The 20,681-nt window shown below is 45.9% G+C and overlaps 1 protein-coding gene across 2 annotated transcripts in view; it reads right to left on the reverse strand.

The window, feature by feature from the left end:
- LOC116853252 (FK506-binding protein 2) overlaps nucleotides 1–20,239 on the reverse strand; it is a 71,957-nt gene extending 51,718 nt beyond the window's left edge. The window contains exon 1 of one of the 2 annotated variants that reach the window (XM_032834229.1): nucleotides 19,950–20,239. In XM_032834229.1, coding sequence (XP_032690120.1) covers nucleotides 19,950–20,185 — 236 coding nt within the window. In that variant the 5' untranslated portion in view covers nucleotides 20,186–20,239. The remainder of the gene's footprint in view (nucleotides 1–19,949) is intronic. The other variant, XM_032834231.1, reaches the window with a different exon arrangement.
- Nucleotides 20,240–20,681: the final 442 nt, after the last annotated feature.

The raw sequence follows: 20,681 nt of genomic DNA on the forward strand, positions 1-20,681 counted from the left end.
CGGGTGGGACGCGAGAGCGATTTGTCTCAATTAAAACGAATAAATCGCCGAGAATTAAATCATACTCTACGGCCTCCGCCAATGAGAGCGGGCCGGCGGCTGCCCTTTTGAAAGAGACGCGGATATCTCGAGCAATTGATAGCAGCGCGTCGTGTGATTTGAAAATAAAGAAAATGTATTGTTATATGATACGGAAGTCCGGCGTTTGTTTTTCTACCTTTGAAAAGCGACGACGAGATAGTATCGATGATATAGAGCGTTTAGTAAGATATGCTTTCGCAGCGATATACGCGATATCGATACGGATACTTAAAAAGCACAAAAGTTACGTGGCGCTTTTAATACTCGCTTTTAGTACTCCCACATAATATCATCTCGATATTATTAATCCCGTTTCTGATTCACAGCTCATAGCTGGCTCGAATGGTTTCACGATCGCAACGAGGAAAAGAGATATTACGGCAACAGCGCGATTAAAGGACACTTTTGCCTTAACTAATAGCGCCGCTCCATTATGCAAACAGTGCCTTCACAAGCGCACGGTGAACGATAATTACAAGGGCTGTCCCGTGTTTCAAGAGAGTCTGATTTACTTCAAAATTATGCCGCGTGATTCTTCATTACTGGTATGCGCTTTATTTCACCACAAATAATCACGATTTTATAGAGGGCGAAAATGCGCTCTCCTCCCTTTCTCTCTCTCAATCATTCCTTTTCAGCACGCCGGACGCGATCAATAGACGCGACTGTTATTCCGGCAATCTCGCGGACCAATGCAATAAGAAAACGGTAAATTAATAACCAATCAACATTTCTATCCCCCGGATAGTCGCGAGCGCGTCGATCTCCATGGAGACGGAATTACTCTTGCAGCTTGATCTCCCCCCGCGAGTAATTTCGCACTTCCCATTGTCACGCCCGGATGTATTCGTGCGACGTGTCGCAATGCGCTCCGAATTACTTCAGCGTGGCGTACTTCGTTCGGGAAGCAGCAGAGTTCCCCTCCACTCGGATCGACCGCGAAAGCCTTAAAGTTTAATCGCATCGTGCTCGAGCTCGCCCATCCACCCGCTCGCGTTCGGAGAGTCGACGTGGCGTGTACTTTGAACGGACGTACTCTCGGACCAACTCTTAACAGTCTATGAGTTTTCACGACGCGACAAAGGCTGGGTCCCGGCGGAGATGAGGAGCGATTCTCCTCGTTCCGAGTAACTGTTTCGCTCAGCATTCTCAACCGACGACGAGAATCGCTCTTCGGCTGCGGAGCGAACCACCACATCGACACTCTTCTCCTCCTGCTGCCGCTACCTACTGCTAATCGGCTCGATGGTGATTCCGTCGGCTCGTCACAAATCGATTATCGAAGAACTCGTCGCGCGGCCATAGTTTGAGTGGAGAGAGGCTAGCGCGGGGAGGTCGAGCTTTGCCCCGAGAAACGGCGTAGAATCGAGCGACTTAATCAAACGAGGAATTATCCCCTCGTCGCACGCTGGCTGAAACCAGATCGCGAAGGAGTTATTTTAGAGGGTATTCCTTGCCGGAAGCGCTCGGTAGAATCAGTATGTTGACAATCGCATTATTCGCATCGCGCTCGCTTTCTCGAGCCTCGGGCGATTACAAGTAATGATGAACACACGACAACATTGTTCGAATAACGTAATTGGAGAATTGACCCTATCGTGATGTATCCTAATGTATTCAATCTCAATTTTCCGGTCGGATGCGCTTCTGAAAATATTCGGAATTAAGGCGAACACCTCGAGGCTTATCGATCGCCGTGAAAGGCTGAAATTGGAATCGCGAAATGTAATTATGAGGAAGGAAGTTGCGGCACGGAAACTTAATAAACACACAGCTGGTTATAGCCGGAAAGGAAATGGATTGTTTTTGGAGCGCGGACAGACAGAGGGCGAGGGGTGTCCGTATCTCTCACGTAATCATCCCTATGACTGAAAAAGCTCCCGCAGGGTGGAACGGCGGAGGCTGCTGCTGCTGCAGGGTGATGAGGTCACGTTGTACCTCGGGTCTACTTCACGTGCTGCATATCAAGGATCTCGCGGAGCATCCCGTATCTTCGCGCAGGAGACGCCGCCTTTCGCACTTCCATGTTTCTTTATGCGCCAGCTGTAAATTTCGCGGCCGTGCTCTCTTCCGCGCACTGTTGTCGGCCCGCTATTGCCGGGGCATTACAAATGCCGCCGAGTAGTAACGAATGTTCGCTATTCTCGCGCCAATCATTCTCGTACCCCGCTCCCTTTCCCGCAAATATTTTCGCGCGAGTGTGTCGCGACGCTTCTCCAAAGTGAACGGCGCGACGACGAAAGAACGAACGGCGACCGTTGAGGCGATAATGGAGCTTCGGATGAAATCGATAACTAGTTCTTATGCGCGAACGTGGATATATAGAATGGCAGTTCTTTTTCCTCGAGGACTCCGAGCACCGAGATTATTTGCATCTTGCGATATTAATGATTCCAGCGCGAATGAGCCATTATCGGTCGAGGCCGCCCAACAATTTCGACAGGTATGAAGATAGCGCTGAGATAGTCCTGCAGACTGTGCCTCTAAAAATATCGAATGCCCCGACGCTTTCTTCGGCCACGACCGTGCTTAAGAATTGATTCTACAGACAGCCGAGAATACGAGGTTTTTACGAGTTTTCGTAAAAAAAGATTTTTTAGGAAAAGAAACCGTGGAAATTTCCCCCACTTTTTGGCTGTCTAGAGCAGAGAAAAACGCGTCTCACGGCACAGTGCCTCGTCTTGCTCTGATTATTGTCACCGCGCGCTCGCGCACGTGGTCGAGACACTTGCGCGCTAATGAAGACGGATTATCCCTTCGTCGGCGGCCGGCGACTGGAGGTTGTCAGCGGTGTATCGGTTGCGCGCCTTCTACGACAGGAAACATCGCGTCACGGCGGATAAATCGGCTATGGAAGGAAACGTTGAATCTCTCGACGTCGTCTGTTGACGTGTGTGGCGAATCATCACGACGAATCGCCTCGTCATCACGACAACGCGAGAGCACCAGAATCCAAATTTTAGTTTCACTTTTGATCTGAACATCTGTATAACCTGAAGGACCAGTGTATGTAAACACACACGGAAACTGAAACCGTACTTAGAGTCTCTAAATAGCGGAGGACGCACTTGTAAGTTCTAAAGAACATCTCTCGATAAAGTTAGTAGATTAAATCAAACTAAAAGAGGCTGATGGGATTCAGAAATAGACGTTACGAAGAAGAAATAGAAATAGTGGAACATCGAGGTCAAAAGTAAGATCAAAATTTCGACTTGAACTTTTTAACATAAATATATTCTATATATTGATATGATCGAAAGTAGAATCCAAATTTGAACTTTTTAACATAAATATAGTCTGAAGGATCAGTATATGTGCAATATATATAGAAACTGAAATTTTACTCAGCGCCTCGAAATGATAAAACGCATACGAAATGTCACTTGTAAATAATAAAGAGGATTCCCCGTTAATAATTAGTAGATTAATGTCTGTTTCTACTAACATTAGTTAGCTTAACCGGCTGATTATTCCAATAATATTGATTAAACACATCTATAAATTCTGGATAACAAGAAATCCGATTTGTCAATTCCATTGGAATAATTGATTAGCCGGTTAAGATAACTAAAATTAGTAGAAATCGATTAAAAAGATGATTAAAAAGAGATGATTGTTGAAGAGTTCACAATAGCAAAATAGATGTCAAATGAGTTATTATGATCGAAAGTAGGATCCAAATTTGGACTCGGGTGAATTCACGCGAATCCACGTCCATTGACCGGGATGGTTTCACTCGCAGGGGATGAGAGAAACAGTAAATGTGAATTGGCGTCGAGAGGCGTGCGAGAGGCGATGGAAATATGCTCGCTTGCCCGCTTCGAGACGTGCCGGCCGACTTGTTGAATAGCGGAAACAGAGGCTCGGTTTATAAGGAACAATGCAGCTTAATTGAAAACCGTACCTCTCACATGAACGTACGCAACGCGTAAACATTGGCGTGTTCCTCGCTCTCTTTCTCTCTCTCTCTCTCTGTTAAGGTATCCTTCCTTCGCACACCCTTCCCTGGTGATGCCGCCACCATCACCGGCACCACCACCGCCGCCACCGCCGCCACCACTGCCTCCTCCTTCGGGGGCGTTTGAAATTTATGCGATTCCGCCGGCAGCGCGATATACGCGCGGCCACGCGAAGGGTCAAGTGATTTGTGAGACGCCCTCGGTGAGCCTTTGCGCCTCGCGCGAAGCATTAAGACTTATTTCCGTTGTCCCGGCCCGGGGAAAACTGTTTTAAAATTGCACGAGTCACTTAAGCGACAGCGCACCGGAGGATTTACATCGACTCCTCCGCGGGAATTTCGCGGGCCGCGCCGTAATTTTCCGTATTCTCTTCCGGGCGAACAACGAGGAGAAACGTGTATTTCGCTAACTTCGCGAGACGCAAGCTCTTGCGTTCGTATACAAATTATTATTATTAAGTATATATCACGCGCGCGCACACTGATGTCGCAATAAAAATGTCGCGCGAACGTTTAAATTCTGTCGTCGTGAAAGTTCATGTTTCCCGTGATTTTTCGAAGGAGATATCATCACGGCCGTCCGTAACGTCATTCCGTCACGTTCGTCGACGATCGGTTAATTCACTCGGTTGAAAATGCAGATTCGGGTGTTATTTATGCCCCTCGAGAGCGTTAACGCACCGTCGCGGATTCCCATAAGTCAAAATCGTACAGCCGTGAAAAAATGCAGCGGGAACAAAAGAGAGTATCCCGGACTGATAATTAACGATCCTTTAATTTCGCGACGGGGCGCCACTTCGTGTTCGTTTCTTTTTTGTAGCTCATTGTAATTCGAGTATGCAAAAGCGGATGCGCCGTTATGCTAATCGCGCGCGTTCGATCGTCGCGCGGTACAAGGTACTCTAATCGAAAACACCCCTGAAACGTGGCGCAGTCAGTTTATTACGTTCCCGTTAACTTAATTAATTGACTTACCGCGCGGCGTCAAGTGAACGTTAATTAATGAACGCGCGTAATTAATCAAAGTCGCCGTGTTGTTGCGGTCGTGTACGCGACAAATGAATTACGATATCGGATACTTAAAAACATAAACTCGTGTGTCACGAGATGGCAAACAAATGTCACGCGTAAAGTGAAAGAAAGGGCGAAAGAGAGTGTGAGAAAGTGAAAGAAAGAGCGAAACAGAGAGAGAGAGAGAGAAATGTTTCGTTTCTCGACAAATAAAGTCACAGTAATTAAAAATGTTATAACGTTACGGCGTGAAGCAGATTTTCTGCAGAACGTAACTGAACGTACTGAAACTCTCGACGGGCTTTCAGCATCTCTTTGATATTCAAGTCGACGTTCATGTTATGTTTTGCATTTATCTTTTCAACCATCACGTGCGACATAAATCAGCGGGTACGAATATTTTTACTGTTTTTTTCCACTCGTCTATGCTGGACCCACTGATTTATCCAAGAGCGAAAAGTTGCTCTCGCAAAAACGCATACGTCAGAATCGATGGATACTCGCGGCATCTACAAATGTAATTTCTTACCAAATGTAATTTCTTGCTAAAAATTAAGATACAGTCCGCACACATTTGCCAGTTTTTCAAAGAGGCTTTTGTTTTTCGATATTTGCGCTCTTGCTAACGACATCACCGACATCCCTGATGCAATATTCGACGTGTACGCGACAGGGAAGAACGTCGCGCGAGAACATCATATTCACGGATATTAATTTGCATTCGAGTAATTACTCCCGCGCGAGTTGAAAATCTCATCTATCGGGAAAAATCGAGAATTCGCGGGCCGTCGCTGATGCGTTTCGGAACAACGCTCTCGCACGTTAAATTTCAATTACCTGAAATATCAATTAATTTATATATACACACACACGCGCGCACATGTGTGTATGTATATGCACGTTCGCGGTGGGTGAGTTTAATTTATCATTACAAGCAAACACGCGCGAGAGATCGAGGCCGAAACTGAAGCGAGTCGGAAAACAGCGTCGGGCCATCTGGCGCAGCAGGAAAATTTCTTGCCAATTAAACTCCTAACAATATGCGGCGTTACGAGGAGAGAGAGAGAGAGAGAGAGAGAGAGAGAGAGAGAGAGATCGCGTTCCAGCGACTTCGTTAATTGAGAATCAGGAGAGCACAAACGCACGTAAGGTGGATTCCGAGCGGGAATGAAGGATGAAGCGAGCAGGGAGAGACAAAAAGAAGAAAACAGAAGGCGCGGATCGTTCGGATAAACGTATGAAGCGAATGAATGGTCTCATGAACTCGATGATTCACAGCGCGTCACGTATCGTGATAAACAACGAGAGCTTTCCGTTCAAACTTGCCGGCGCAATTTGTCGACGAGGACGATTAAAGTCGCGACAGAGCTGACCGTCATTGATCGGCTGATTTACGTTTCATAACAAAGATTTTCATCAAGGGCCTTTGTGTGCGCGTGAAGAAGCCGGAAAAACAGACGTGTGTGACGAGCGCGGGTCGGTTCTTATCGCGAACCGTACTACGCTTTTCTGGCCAAGCCAGAACTGCCCTCTTTAGGCAAGTTTCCCCGCAAGAAAAAACATTTACTAGCGGCAACCGCATTGCCGCGGGTGTCCTTCTGCTTTTTCCCTCATTCGTCTCCCTTTACGTTTCGCCACCGCCGTCGCCGCCGTCCTTTCCGCCCTGCAGGACGAAGAGCGAGATGCTGGCACTAATTAAATCTAACGCCGTTGTGCGAGGAAACGAAGTAACTCCGTTTTGTTTCCCGCTAATCCGGTAGGCCTTGTGTTTTAATTAAAAATGAACTGCCGCCGCGAACTGCAACCGACAGTCGGCGGTATGCGAGCGAACGTTATCGATTGTCCCGCACGGAAAAGACAACTCCATTAATGTGACTAAATTTTCTGTTGCCTGTGAGGGCTAGATGAAAGGCCCGGTTGTAAGAACAGAAGGATTCCTGTAGGTTTATGTTCATCAGTCAATCATTCTCAGTTATCTTAACCGAATTTTCATTCAGCTGAATATATAGAGACGAGTATTTTTATCATAGTAATATAAATGTATAATTTTTCGTCAGCGATCTTTTCATCTAGTTCCTCTTGAGCTATCTCAAAAGAAGTGAAATTTTCTTTTCCCATACGGCACTCTTAGGGGCGAATAAGAGGAAAAACAAGTCAACGTCTTCTCCTGAACGATGACTGACTTGTTTGTCGGCTCATAAAACGAGTTCATGCCAGAGGCTGCGCTTATCTTGGGGTGTTTTGTTTGACATCGACCATAGTCGCGAAAATTCACGCGCGAGAAAAGCGCTCAAAGCGAAGGCGAAACGTTTAATTTATTTACCCGAGCTCCTCAATTATGCGCCAGGGTAAACAAAGACAATTAGGCAAGCTTATTATCGGCATCACCGCTCGTTACCATTTTTCACTTTCCTCCCTCCGACAGAGGGAGAGTATGTATTTCCCTTTTTTTTTCTCCGCATCCAATAAAGATGCTGGTTTAACCGAGCATCCTCGCCCCCCCCCCATCTCTCATAAATCTTCCTTCCGTCGAGCCAAAGACCCGACGATTGACTGGCGACATCGGTCGCCGTCGTATATCAATTATTAAGGGCCATTCGCTCGCTCCCGCCGAGAAGATGGCACACACCCCTCCGGCAATCGCCTTGGAAGCCATCCCGATCCGCCCGACGTCCTGCGGGACCGAAATTGAAGTCACACGCTCGAATGAAAGATTCAACGGCGAGTACACTGCGAGACGCGGTAAATGGACGAGGTGAAGTGGAGCGGAGGTGCGAGAGCGCGCGAGCGCAGGTGAAAAAAGGTTTCGGGACCGTCTGAATTATTCGACATTGCAATGAATAAGACGTCGCGTCTTCTACGTTGATACTTCTCTCTTCTCGCCGGAGAGGACAGACGGTTCTTGTTTCTCCACAAACTCCGTTCCGTGGCCTTTATCTTTCGAATGACGCGGAGTCATCGCGCGAAAATCGCGCCAGAATGTCGATCGCGTATCTTCTCCCCCAGCCTGTGAACTCGTGAAAGACGAAAAGTTTTACGTGAACATTTTCGCACTTCCATTGCTCGAGAAGTTACGCGATCGCTAAAGTCGTCGAATTCACGCGCAACTTTTCACGTTTCTGCTTTCACGAGAGAGTTACATGATCGTACTCACCCTGAATCCGACCGAGGCAAGATGCATTTTCGTTCTCTCATTAAGTAGCGCATTCCAGACGGTTTGTCAAGTATCTACGCACGACAAGAAAAAAGAGCACGGGAAGAGAGACTCGGACCAGCTCGCTATTCCAATGACTGCGCGAAAGTAGTTGCAGATCCGACGGAAGCGAGCGCGTGACGGAACGCTTGGAGAGGGAAAAAATGGGGGAGAATACGCGGGCAGGCGAAACGAGAGAAAGAGACGAACGGTAGAACGGCGGTTGCCTGGTGAAATACCGTATACGAGTTGCACGCGGCGGTCGGTACGCCGCCGTCGCGGCCGGGTGCCTCCTATTTACGGGACGAACAACCGCGGTAGTTTACACTCACTATCGACTCCCGGGGCCGAGAATATTTTCCGACGCCGTTAATAACGAAAAAAGCACTCGGCCGCGGCTGCGCGGCGAATTGTGCATTACGTATTTACGAATCCCGTTTACGCGCGCCGCGGCGGAGACGTAATAGCTGGACATCCAGCGAGGAAAGAGCCACTTTGCGCGTATTGAATTATGAACCAATTCTGCATGTTATACGTGCCGTATTATGCGCAGGAGAGGGGGATTCCTGTTTCTTTCTCTTTTTTTCAGACAACCGCGGGTGGTGATGCACCCCGGATATCCGGCGCTCGTGTAAAGTACGACATGAGAAACAATTGATTGTGCCCGTCTCCGCGATCGTTTCACGCGATCGTTTCCCGCTGTCCTTATCGCGGAGCTTTTGTTTGTCGCATTTAATTTTATGTATCGCTTTCATGTATCGCGCGCGACAATGATGCATGGTGCATGAGTCCTCACCCCACCGGCGCGCATATAATTACCAATTACGTTAATCCCACATTATTTACCGCGCCGGGCAATTATCTCGAATCGAGCAACGCACCGAGTTAATTGGGCATTCCTCCTGTGAATGTCACGTCATCGTCCTCGATTGTGTCGCTTGAAGAAACGTCGATGCAATCTCGGGGGAGAAAAAGGCGCCTCGAGTGCACTAAACGGCGTTACCTGGTTGACATTATTGCCATTGGCCGTACGGGGATTATAACCAAATGAAAACAGCAATTACTAATGAGTAACAGAATGGCTGAAAGCGCGGGAAATCCACGATTAAACGTGATATACGGTGCGAGGAGGGTGACGGGACGAAGGCACGCCGAACAACAGAGAGAACGGAAGAAGTAAATAGATGAAGAAAGAGAGAGAGGAAGAGAAAAAAGAGATTTAACGCAACGCTCGCTATAGATAAATCGCGTGCAGCGGCAATATAATATGAAAACGTATTGTCATAATACCGCGCCTGCCTTTCCAGCCAGAAAGTGCCACTTGAAGTGGGCGTTACGTTATGCTGCGACTCGAATAGCGGATCTCATCGTGACTCTTCGAATCACACAAGCCTGATGAGAATCTCAATGAGACGGAGAAGAGATGCACTAACTTCGCTCGCGACATACTTTCGTTTCACGCTAACCAGTTAATTAACCGATATTAATTAACCGACTCCAATGCACGAAGTCGACCAACTTTCCTCAAAAATTCTTTCCTTAAAATAGAAAAAAAACAAAGTCATTATTTAAAAACTCGTTCCTTCCCCAAGTGAACTCTAATGTCTGATCATATTGAGCGAAATGCAATCGCGTTAACGCTAATGTCCTTCACTTCATCCACAACAAACGCTCGCCATGATCGTCCAGATGCCCCGAGAGTCCATCGACAGATCGCCACGACGACAATTTTTCGTGTATCGATACAGCGATTTTCACCTGTGCGATTTCCGCCGCGAGGGAGAGAATGAGGTGCGGATCGCGTGGATGGAGATAACGGCCGGCTCTGTCCACCGTGGAGGGCGCTAAGAACGATAACACTATCGCACCCCGGAGGCGATTGCCTCCACGAGCGAATTTCCACCAAGGCAATCGACTTTCGGCGCGACTCGCCCTGCACACGCGCTAACTGCCTTCGAAGACCGTGGCCGCTCCTGTGGCCGATGTAATTATAACGGTCATTTTGCAATTGCAACTTCGCTCGTTTAAGCGCACAATTCTCCCGCAAGACGTATTCACGCCGTCGTAATTAGGCGCTTCGCGAGGGCATTAATTCCAGCATATTTATACCTGTCTCCGCACAACACCGTCCGTGCCGCCGTGAGGCATTAATAATTTGCCGCGACGCTTAATTCAATGCACAAAATTAAAGAGCAGCGGAAAGCTTTTATTAACGTAAAAACCATCTAAATCAGTCCGAAACGCGAAATGACTCATGCAAATAGACAAAGTCCCGCCTATATTTCCAACGACTGAGTTATTTCAACGTGTCTAACTTATTTCGGTACTGCTAGGTTCTGCCGCATTTCGTGATTCGATTAAAATTATTCCAATGGATCTTAACAGTCTTCGGTACATTTGATGGAACAACTATTTTTCACCGAGTCTCGCTAAAGAAAGGCCGCATAAATATCGGCGACTTAACGATTACAATTGGTAGAATAACGCAGAGCTCTCGGATCGTATTTTGATGAATTTAATGCATTTAATGCAAATACAAAACGACGAATAGCCGCTTTGGATGCTAAATATAGCACAACGAAAACAGTACGGATATCCGAGAGTTTGCACGAGATACGCGCGGATTTCGTTACTTGTTAACTGTTGATACACATATCTATGTACATAGATATGTTTTGAATATCGTATATCGTAATAAAAACGAACAACAACACAAGAGAGAGAGAGAGAGAGAGAGAGAGAGAGAGAGAGAGAGTGTGTAGTGTGTGATACGATAATTCGCGACGCTGTGTGCGTGCATGTGTAACGGGTGTGCAAATCGTTCGTTTATGTTTCCCGCAGCGTTTCTCAATAAGGACCGTTGGAGAATGCAAAAATGGCCACAACAAACACGTATACGGGTTTCTAATCTCGCCGGGGTCCAAGTGAAAGCGCATAAATGCAGATCGCGGACGCGGACGCGGACGTCGCATTGCAAGCAACCCGTTTAAATTTACTCCATATTTGCAAACTGCATATGAATGCAGCCTACCACATGCATGCATATTAAGAGTACGGCATATTAAGAGCACGCTGGGCCGCGCGCGGAATATTACACGACGGGAGATTGCAAAATAAATTCCCGTGGACTCTCCACTCGTGCCAATTCCAGCGCCGCTGAGCCAAGTCACGCCGTTTAATCGGGCTAATCGCGCGAAATATAAATCCAATCACAGAGCAAACACGCGACTCCCACACGTCCGATCGAACGTTACTTTCTTCTGCTGTCTCAAGAAAAGAGAGCACATCGAAGAAAGATCGATCGGAGATGCTGCATTCCGTTCGCTCGTGGAATCTAAGTAGCGTGCCCGGTATTCATCGTGAGAGAAAGAGATGCTTCATTCCGCAAAACTTTCTTCAGTCTGTAGGGCGAAGTCTAACGCGAGCCTAACGGGGTTACCTCATGTCGCGACAACAAAGAAGATCCTCCGATTGTTGAAACTAGGGGAGGGAAGAGGGCCGAGAGATCGATCTTCTTAAGCGAGTTCTTTCTCCGTTATAAAGTCGACCCGGCAACAACTTGGACTCCGTGAGTCACGTATGGAAGCAACTCTGAGCACCCTTATTCCTCCTCGATGACGTCGCGCTGATCACGACGTTGACTTTGCGAACAAGTGTCGTCGTCTGTATTTCATGGTGCTACGTGTTGTACGCGCCCGTAGTACGGCGATCGCGCGGCTGATCGATACCCGAAGCCATCGCGAGTCGCGAACAGGACGAAGGACCTCGCTCTCCGCGGAAAGTTTACTCATTGGCCGCGAAACTTTCGTCGTTACCGCGCGAACGGCCAATGAAACAGCACAGGGAGCCTGTTTAGAATTATGCCGCGACGGTCGGAGCGGCCCGATGGCGATCAAACACACGAAGCCGTTTGTCGCGCCGTTATTTGCGAACCTTCGGCGTTTGCTCCACTTTCTTCCATCTCTCTCGCACGGAAAAATTCTGCTTACCCGTAGCGACGTTAATTAAAAATCTGCACGCTTTGTACGAGTACTCGCCAAGTACGAGGGGCGAATTATGCGGGCTGTTCTCTCTCTTTCTCTAAAGAGAGGCTATATGCATATCGGATGCAACACGTACTCATTCTAGTATCTCATGTAATTTGCGTTTGAATTGACTTCGGTGATTTTACTTGGGAGTTAATTAACGGGCAATTATGAGTTGATAGTAATTCTAGATGGATTCTATAGATGGACACGACGCGCTTTGAGAGTTACAACGGACGTCAGTTGTAAACGCAAATATGTTTTGAGAAATATAAAACGCGCGCTAAGTAATAATGTAGTTTCCAGCGCACTAAATTCTCACTGTTTCTGCCGTATTATGTCTTATCGCGAGTTGCACGAAATGCCGGTATAATGTCACGAGCAAACACAAGCCGTTGCTGTTAAGACCGTTGAGATGACTGATACGCTTGATAGCCGATAATGTTATCACGTATATGTTGTGCCACGAAGACAAAGCGCACAAATAAATTGCCTGACTTTAATTTCTTCAACGTGAGCAAGTTCGTAGTACGTGAGTTTCACGTAAAAACAAATCCCAAGATTGTGTAATCAAATCATCAAGAATTATCTGATATTAATTACCTCAACATTTCTCTTGTTCTATTTACATTTAATATTCATCTATCATTATATTATAGTCAATTAGCAATGTATTAATTACGTATCTCATTCAATTTCAAATATAGTATGTGAGATGAGCAAATATTTGAAAAAAATAGAATTCAGATGTAAAAGAACTAACAGAAATAAGCAATTTTTATCCTCATAAACTCTCTCCTCTTGGCATTCAAAGTCCCCATGAGATTCATAACTCTTAAGAAAGCTGATAAAGAAACTCTGCCAAGGCAAAGATAACTGACATTGACACTGACGTTCACGTAGATACGACTCGAACGGAGAGAAGCGTGCGTTAACTAACGTTAATCCTGTATAGCATACATCTCTAAGTTCTCTTTCTTCTATTGGGCCTTTAAACTGATTAAATGATTAATGATTTGTTGAACAAGAGAAATGTTGAGATAATTCTTAATGATTTGATTATACAATCTTGGGATTCGTTTTTACGTGAAACTCACGTACTACGATATGATGAAGGATTTGTTATTAACGTTTCGCATACTTTTGTAGAGGCCGTATTCTTGAAAAATATCGTATACGATATTTCAATAAAAAGCTATAATATATATAACATGAACTATAGCTTTTCATAGAAATATCGTATGCGATATTTTTCAAGAATAAGGCCCCAGGTCGTAAATCACTGTGAGCTCTTCATTGCGTTGGTCGACGCAACAAGCACGCGCAATTTCCGCATTCGTCAGCAAACGTCAGCATTACAAAAGAATGCAACCCGGAAAACTCGTGTACTTGTATACGGCTCTCTCTTTCTTTCTTCCTCTGTCGTTCGTGTCCTCAAGATGTCGCAACATTTTTAGCGTCGCTCTACGCACGCGTGTCGCAAATAAACGTCGATATACATACGTTTCGTGCCATTTGCATTATTCACTGCGACGAGTTTAAACGTCTCTGTGCCGCAGCTGCGATAGCACCGGCGATGGCACCTGAGGATCTCTTTTCCCCCGCATTCTAGACGCGTGTACTTTTAGTTTCGTCTCTCGAAGAAACCTTGATATAGCATAATACCCCCACGTAAATAAAACTCGAAAAAGAACTAAATCACAAGTCGCTGAGCTGTCAATAAAGAAGAAATGGTCCCGATAAAACTTTTCTACTCGCTATTTGAATCGATCCATTCTTAATTTGGAGTTTCCAATTGTGCTAATATATCGCTTAATTTCGATTGTCATTCAAGATCCTTCCATATATATATAATATCCTGTCCCGTGTATTTTCCGACTTTCCACAGAAAGAAACAATTCCGTTAATGTAACTGAATTTTTACTTTTGTTACTCGAGGATCACATGAAAAACTCGGTTATAGGAACAGAAAGATTCCTGTAGAAAGTTTTACTCATCAATCAATTATTCTCAGTAATCTCGAGAACGAGTTTTAAAGGAATGCTAAAAACTTTATCGAGACAGAATACTGAGATTTTTCTGCCAAGTTTACGTCGTATTGTTTGTATAGAATTACAAATGCTTTTGCATGATGAAAGTATGTGCAAAAATAAATAGGAGCAATATGTTTGTTCAATATGTAATGAAAACGAAAAAAATTTTAATAAAAAATTTTAATAAAAATTTTAATAAAAATTTTAATAAAATTTCGAGCTGTCAGCGTAATGTTTGTCCAAAAGTATGTCTTATCCAAAAGTTCCGCAGCTTGTGCATACCGAAAGTGTGGATGCTCCAAACAGAAGAATTTTGAAGAACATTGCTTTATCTTCGCATCTAAATTGAGAAGCTTGAGAATATCGGAAAAGTTGCAGAAAGATTTCTACACATGTACGTGATTAGATTTTCTGCTGAATATGGTAAAATAAAGCAACATAAATTTTGTATGTACGAAAAGGATAACGTGTTAGTGACAATCATCTCTGCGTCATCAACACTTTTTGTCATCGACTTCAGCATTCCCTTAATGCGATTGAATGTTCAGATGAATATCTGCGGTCACAGATATATCATTTCTCGTCAACGAGTTTTTGGTCCCCGTTCAGCTACCGGAAATGTTTTTCGTGCAACGAGTCAACCTATAAGCGTGAATCATCGCAGCTTTAATTAACGCATTATCCCGACTGCGTGCACGTCGCCTTACTCTACAGATCGATCCACACAAGGAGCCTTCGAGGACGCGTGAGGCGCGTATTACGAAGAAAGGAAGAGACGCGGAGAGAGACGGAGAAGGCAAGGCGGAATTCGCGTGGAAACGTCGCGAAGTGCATTAAAGTCTCGTCGGGATGTTCCGGTGGCAAAAACTCGCTCGGGCGAGGACTCGGTTCGTCCGCGCGGCGAATCCGACGGGGAAAACTCCAGCAGCATCGCGGAATCCAGAGCCTCGGGGGCCGAGCAAGACTCTTGCCAAATGGAGTCAACGTTTTCGCCCGTGGCGTCGGCGGTCTCTCGCTCTCCCACGCGCTGCCGGCTGCGTCGAGTGGAAAAGGATAATGGGGTCGGACGGAATGCGGCGCGATAAACAGGTGATTGCGATGCTCCTCGACAAGAAACAGTCGAATCGACACGCCTGGTAAACGGAGGTAATTTTCGATAGACCAGCGCTTAACGCGATACCCAATTCGGCTCTTCAACCTCGTTCTCACCTCTCGCCTGTCGAGCGCCCCTCGAAATCGATCGTGACATAAACTCTAACTACTAACTACCGAATTCTTCGTTATTTTTCAACGTGCATTACTTATCATATCAGCGCATTAGTGCAAAATACAATTATATATATAAGGCAATTTTCTTTGTCTCTCAATTAAATAGTGTGCGACTTCAAAGCTGGCAAGTTAATGAAAGAAAGTTTTTTTTTTTCTAAGTTTCGCCTTATATTTTCCGCCGTCCCTTCATCTCTCTCGTGCTTACGGGAGCGCACGACGGTAAGTTTTCCAAGTACGCGAGGTGTTCTGATGCGCGATTAACGGTACCCGTAACGGGTCGCGAAACAATTTAGACGCTGCAAAGAGGTCAGCCCGGCCCACCTATTATCGTTCCTCCGTCGCGGTGCAGTCTCTGTCGATCTCGAGGTGCTTAATCGGCGCTAAATATGCGAAAGATTAATTCCCCCCGTCGAGATAATGAATAATACCGTCGGCTTGTCAGCTGTAAGCGCGCCGTAAAAACATTGAGTCGAGAAGCAGCAAGAGGAATATGAATTTTCAATCGCCAAGTCTCCGAACGGACGGCGGATGCGAGGAGGATTGTTGAATTTATCGAGTCATGATGATAGCAGTTTCATTAACGGGGACTTGGCGCGGGATCGGTAATGAACTCTGTCAACGCGTACGACGCGATATTACGGTCACGTTGCGCGCTGCGTTTGTGCCGTCCGGGATACCAGCGGTATTATGGCATATTAAACATCGTGAATTGAGACACGATTATAATAACACACATATACGCACGCACGCTCTCGTTGCATTATCTTTCGGCGCAAAATGTCATAGTGACGTTGGAAACGTGGAAACCCAATGCAAACCGCGAGATATTAATCGCCCGTGTCCTCTGGAATATCCCGACGATGTGTCGCGATATAATTGTAATATTCTCGGGCGAAAAGAGCATTCGCGACCTTTCCGACGTACAGATAGATAGATAAAGAGATAGAGAGAGAGAGAGGAAGAGAAAGAAAATGAAAGGGGGAACGCGAAACGCGCGTCGACGAACGAGGCGCGTCAATCCATGCGTGTTATTCGTTGCACTGTCACGCATCTCTGTGCATCGTTTATACCGTCTCGGACTATGAGTCATTAACACGCGCCATTAACTGTTTTATGCATGAATAGCTCGAAAGCGATCGGAAGGCGTCGTCGGCTTTAAACGTTACTGAAGAGCCGCGATCGATTCGATTGAGATTGCACGTCTACAGTGTGAGTCGTTGCGCAACAACACCGTGTCCGTTCTTTGAATTTGTAAAAATAATTTGAAAGACGAATCGATTTTCTACGTTTTTTTCCGCCGCTGCGATGGCACCGTTTATCCTAAAATTATCCTGAATTGCGTCAATTATCACTGAGAGATTGAGTTCGTGACATCATGGAACTGACCTGTGAGCTGTTATCGTGTAGAATAGATTGTGCTACATACAATCTAATCGACTAATGAGTATCCGCTTGCGAAAGTCACGAGAGATAGGGATGTCTTACCGCGACGAAGTCTCTCAATTGACCGCGTGTAATGGACGTCGTAGTTGCACTAATTATTACATAATTGATGATATCGTATGAGATTACAACTCTTCACGATCCGTATTCTCACTGCGCAAATAGGTGCTTTCTTAATGCGAATCGATAAAAATGTTTCTGATTGAATCAGCAAAAGGAGCAATTCGCCGATACTCAGTGAATATTCATTGATTTTTTCCGTGGAAACGCTTTGCTACTTAATCTTATATTTCACTGAATTTGAAATTGCTGCTTAATCTTATATCTCATTGATCTCAATGAAAGTAAGATTCCGCTGCAAAATCTGTAGTACACAAATTCGTTGCACACGCTGTGCCGAATCCAACTTTCTGCGCTTGTATGGCGATAGAATGAAATACATCCTCCATGCGATTTGCGTGCAGTGGCATTGTCTGTGTTTGCAAACTGCATAGATGATGGAAATTGCTACTATTAATTGATTCTTTCAGCGAGATTTTACTGATCGCAGTGTTATACTTGTGACTGAACCACAAGTTACAAGCATAGCATATCAGTGAAGGATACACCGATTGTGCTTTGGAGAGTGTAACAATATCTTGGAGCCGTTCTCTGAATTTTATATTTTGCGACGGCGCATTAAGTAATACCTTCGCCTTCGTGTAAGGAAGATTTATTTATAAGAAGAAAAGTTCGTGTAAAAAAAGAGGTCGGGAACCTCTCGCATGCTCTCGGCTCCATCTCTTATTTATCCGCGCCGACGCTTCCAGAAGCAACAGCGGATTTTTATCGTAGCCTCGGTATCGGGAGGCGATCCGGTCGATCGATAGTCCGGAGTGAACTGTCACTCCGAGAGATACGGGCAGTTAATCGCGCAAAGGAGCCCGCGGGGCGTATCTCGTACAGAGTGTAAGCAGGTCCCGTGCCAAATCCGATTTGGAGTACAATCGACGTGGCCTAAAGAAAGTCCCGGAGACGGATCCTCGGTGAGAGTTATCGCGCGCCGAATGTTGACGAATTACTTTCTAACCAAATGGATGCGTCGATTCTCGCGCCTGTTCATCGCAACTCGTATGAAAAAAGGAGAAAGTTAATATTTGTACGAGAGAAAAACATCAATAGCACAAATTCATATTTCAGTTTTTTTTAAATTACTCTCTTAAAGTAAATCAACAAAAATATTTCTGATTAAATTGGCGAGAAAAATAAAGGAAAATGAATCATTGATTTAATTTTTTTCCCAAATTCCTCCCAACAAGCACGTTCCCGCGCCTGAAATCCCATCCTAAAAAGTCCACGCGACAACCTTTGTATTCGAATGAAGAACGTTATATATTCAATTATTCGCATTTCGATCCGCCTACGTGCCGCGCGACAGCATTAATCCGCAACGGTTGTTATGTCGGTCGTGCGTTTCCACGTCATGCGAAAGCAAGAACTTCGTGGTAGCTGCTGGGACGGGCCTACCGGCTCTGCCCATTATATGTTAAGGAGTTACTTTCAAGCGGCGAGAGTCCCATCGGAACGGTATACTCGTCATCGTCCTCTCCTCCAATAACGCGCGTCCACGTTGGAAATTTCAACTCGGAGATACTACTCGCGACGTGTGTATGTGCGTGTCTCCCTCCTTCTCTACTCTTTCCCTTTCTCTCTCTATCTCTCGCGCGCGCTCGCTCTCTTTCTCTTTGCTTCTCGTTGACGTCATCAGTGAGTACGCGGCAACGGGGATCTGTCGCACTTTTTATGACCAAAACTGCTCTCTTTTCGGCTTAATTTCGAGCACATACGTGGCTCTGATTCATTTTGAGCTGCATCGCGCGTTCATGTTTTTTAAATCATGCTATTACGATTAAAACCAAAATGGTCCGCACGAGTTATTAACATTTACATATACTTAACATTTTTTCGTGGTCCCAATTTTCAACAACTTTTAAAATATTTTCACCGTCGGAATTTTTTTTACCAACTTAGTCTTAGCGACAGAAAGCTGAAATTTCTTTCACGAATGTTGCTTCAAACGATCGAGCACGATGAAATCTTCATCGAGTGATTTTTCACGGGATGATTAGATTGAAAAAAATAATGAAATAATATTCGACAAAATATCAAATTTATGGAAAAAGAACACATTATTAGAGTTATTAGAGACCTATTTTCATTATCAATGTGTGACATCATATCGTTTCATCGCTTTATCGAATTTCTTCACTTACTTTCTCACACGCGACCAAGCTTACGACTTTTCTTACAAACTCTACTGCAAAGAACTATACTAATGGAATATTTTTGTTTCGTCGACTGACGACCACATAAAAATCGCATCTGTTTACCATATATATTAGGTCAATTTTAAGTAATTTTATAAATTTAATGTTTTTTTCTCCCCAGTGTAATTTATGATATCGTCTCTCTTTCTCTGTCTCATATTATCCTCTCGACTCGATTCTTTTTCTACTTCTACAGCTGCCACGCTAATTAGATCATTACGTTCGGAACCGACAAACCCCGCGAATGATTTTTCATGGAAAGTGGTGAAAAAGTGTCGGAAAATGTAGGAAAACGTTTCACGCGGGATATAGCGGGACGAGCTTATCGCAGTTGTCGTCGACGACATTAGCCTAGTTCTTGCCAGCAGCGCGTGACATCATCATCGTCGTCGTGTTCTCCAGGCACATACACGCACGCTTCTCACTTAATCCCGCATACTGCCGGCCGGCCTTCATTACTGAACGCGTTCTCGTTAGCGCAACGCGAACAATCGGCGATGGAAACGTGTATACGTCACTTCGCATGGTCCCCTATGTACTTTGCTTGGAAAAGAGCGATTTAATTGCGGCTTCGCGTCGTTTTACGATCGCGTGTTTCGCTCTTTTCTTTTTCCGCGGGATATCACTGACCTTGAGTCAAACTTGTTTCCATCCTGTAGCGTGCCGGTGTAATGCATGGTCAGCTGGTCGCCCTTCTTCGACCTGGCGTCGCATACCTCAGGAACGTAGAGCTTCTCCACTTTGAGGCCGTTTTCGGCGTGGTCCGCTCTGCCGAGGGCCACGACCGCAACCACGAGGAGAAGCGCGTTACGACACATCGCCAGCACGGCACTCGCGCTCTTCGACGTGTAGGGGGCCATGTTCATCGGTCGGCGGATGCTCGTGAGCGACTGAGTTCTCGCTGCGTTCTACGCCGGCGAGCCGCCTTCGGGCTGCCACCTGCCCCCGCCGCCTCCGTGCGGCGGCGGCGTGGTTGGAACGGAGAGCGGACCAGTCGAGTCAGAAGAGGACGGAGTATCCGTGCCGCCACATTGCGCCGTCTCATTGGCCTCACGGAATATGTAGGTCTCTACCTCGGGAAAGTCGTCTTTCTCTCTCTCCCCCTCTCTCTCTCTCTTACTCGCTCATTCTCTCCTCCTCCTCTTCCCTCCTTCTCTCCGTTCCTCTCGACACCGCTAGCGATTTCTCACTCGACCCTACTCGACTCAGTCGTCTCTCCTCTTCGTTCGTTTCATCCCGTATCGCATTCTCCTGTCTCTCCTCGTGTACCTGCTTCACATCTCCGTCTCCTTCACGGTTGTATTTCGGAGTCGCGCGTCTCTCTCCGACCCGATCCTCTTCTTGTTCTCCCCCCCCCCCCCC

The sequence above is a fragment of the Odontomachus brunneus genome, unplaced genomic scaffold (genome assembly GCF_010583005.1).
Source record: "Odontomachus brunneus isolate Ranch 3 - 2012 unplaced genomic scaffold, Obru_v1 Obru_scaffold_294, whole genome shotgun sequence".
Classification (NCBI taxonomy): Eukaryota; Metazoa; Arthropoda; class Insecta; order Hymenoptera; family Formicidae; genus Odontomachus; species Odontomachus brunneus.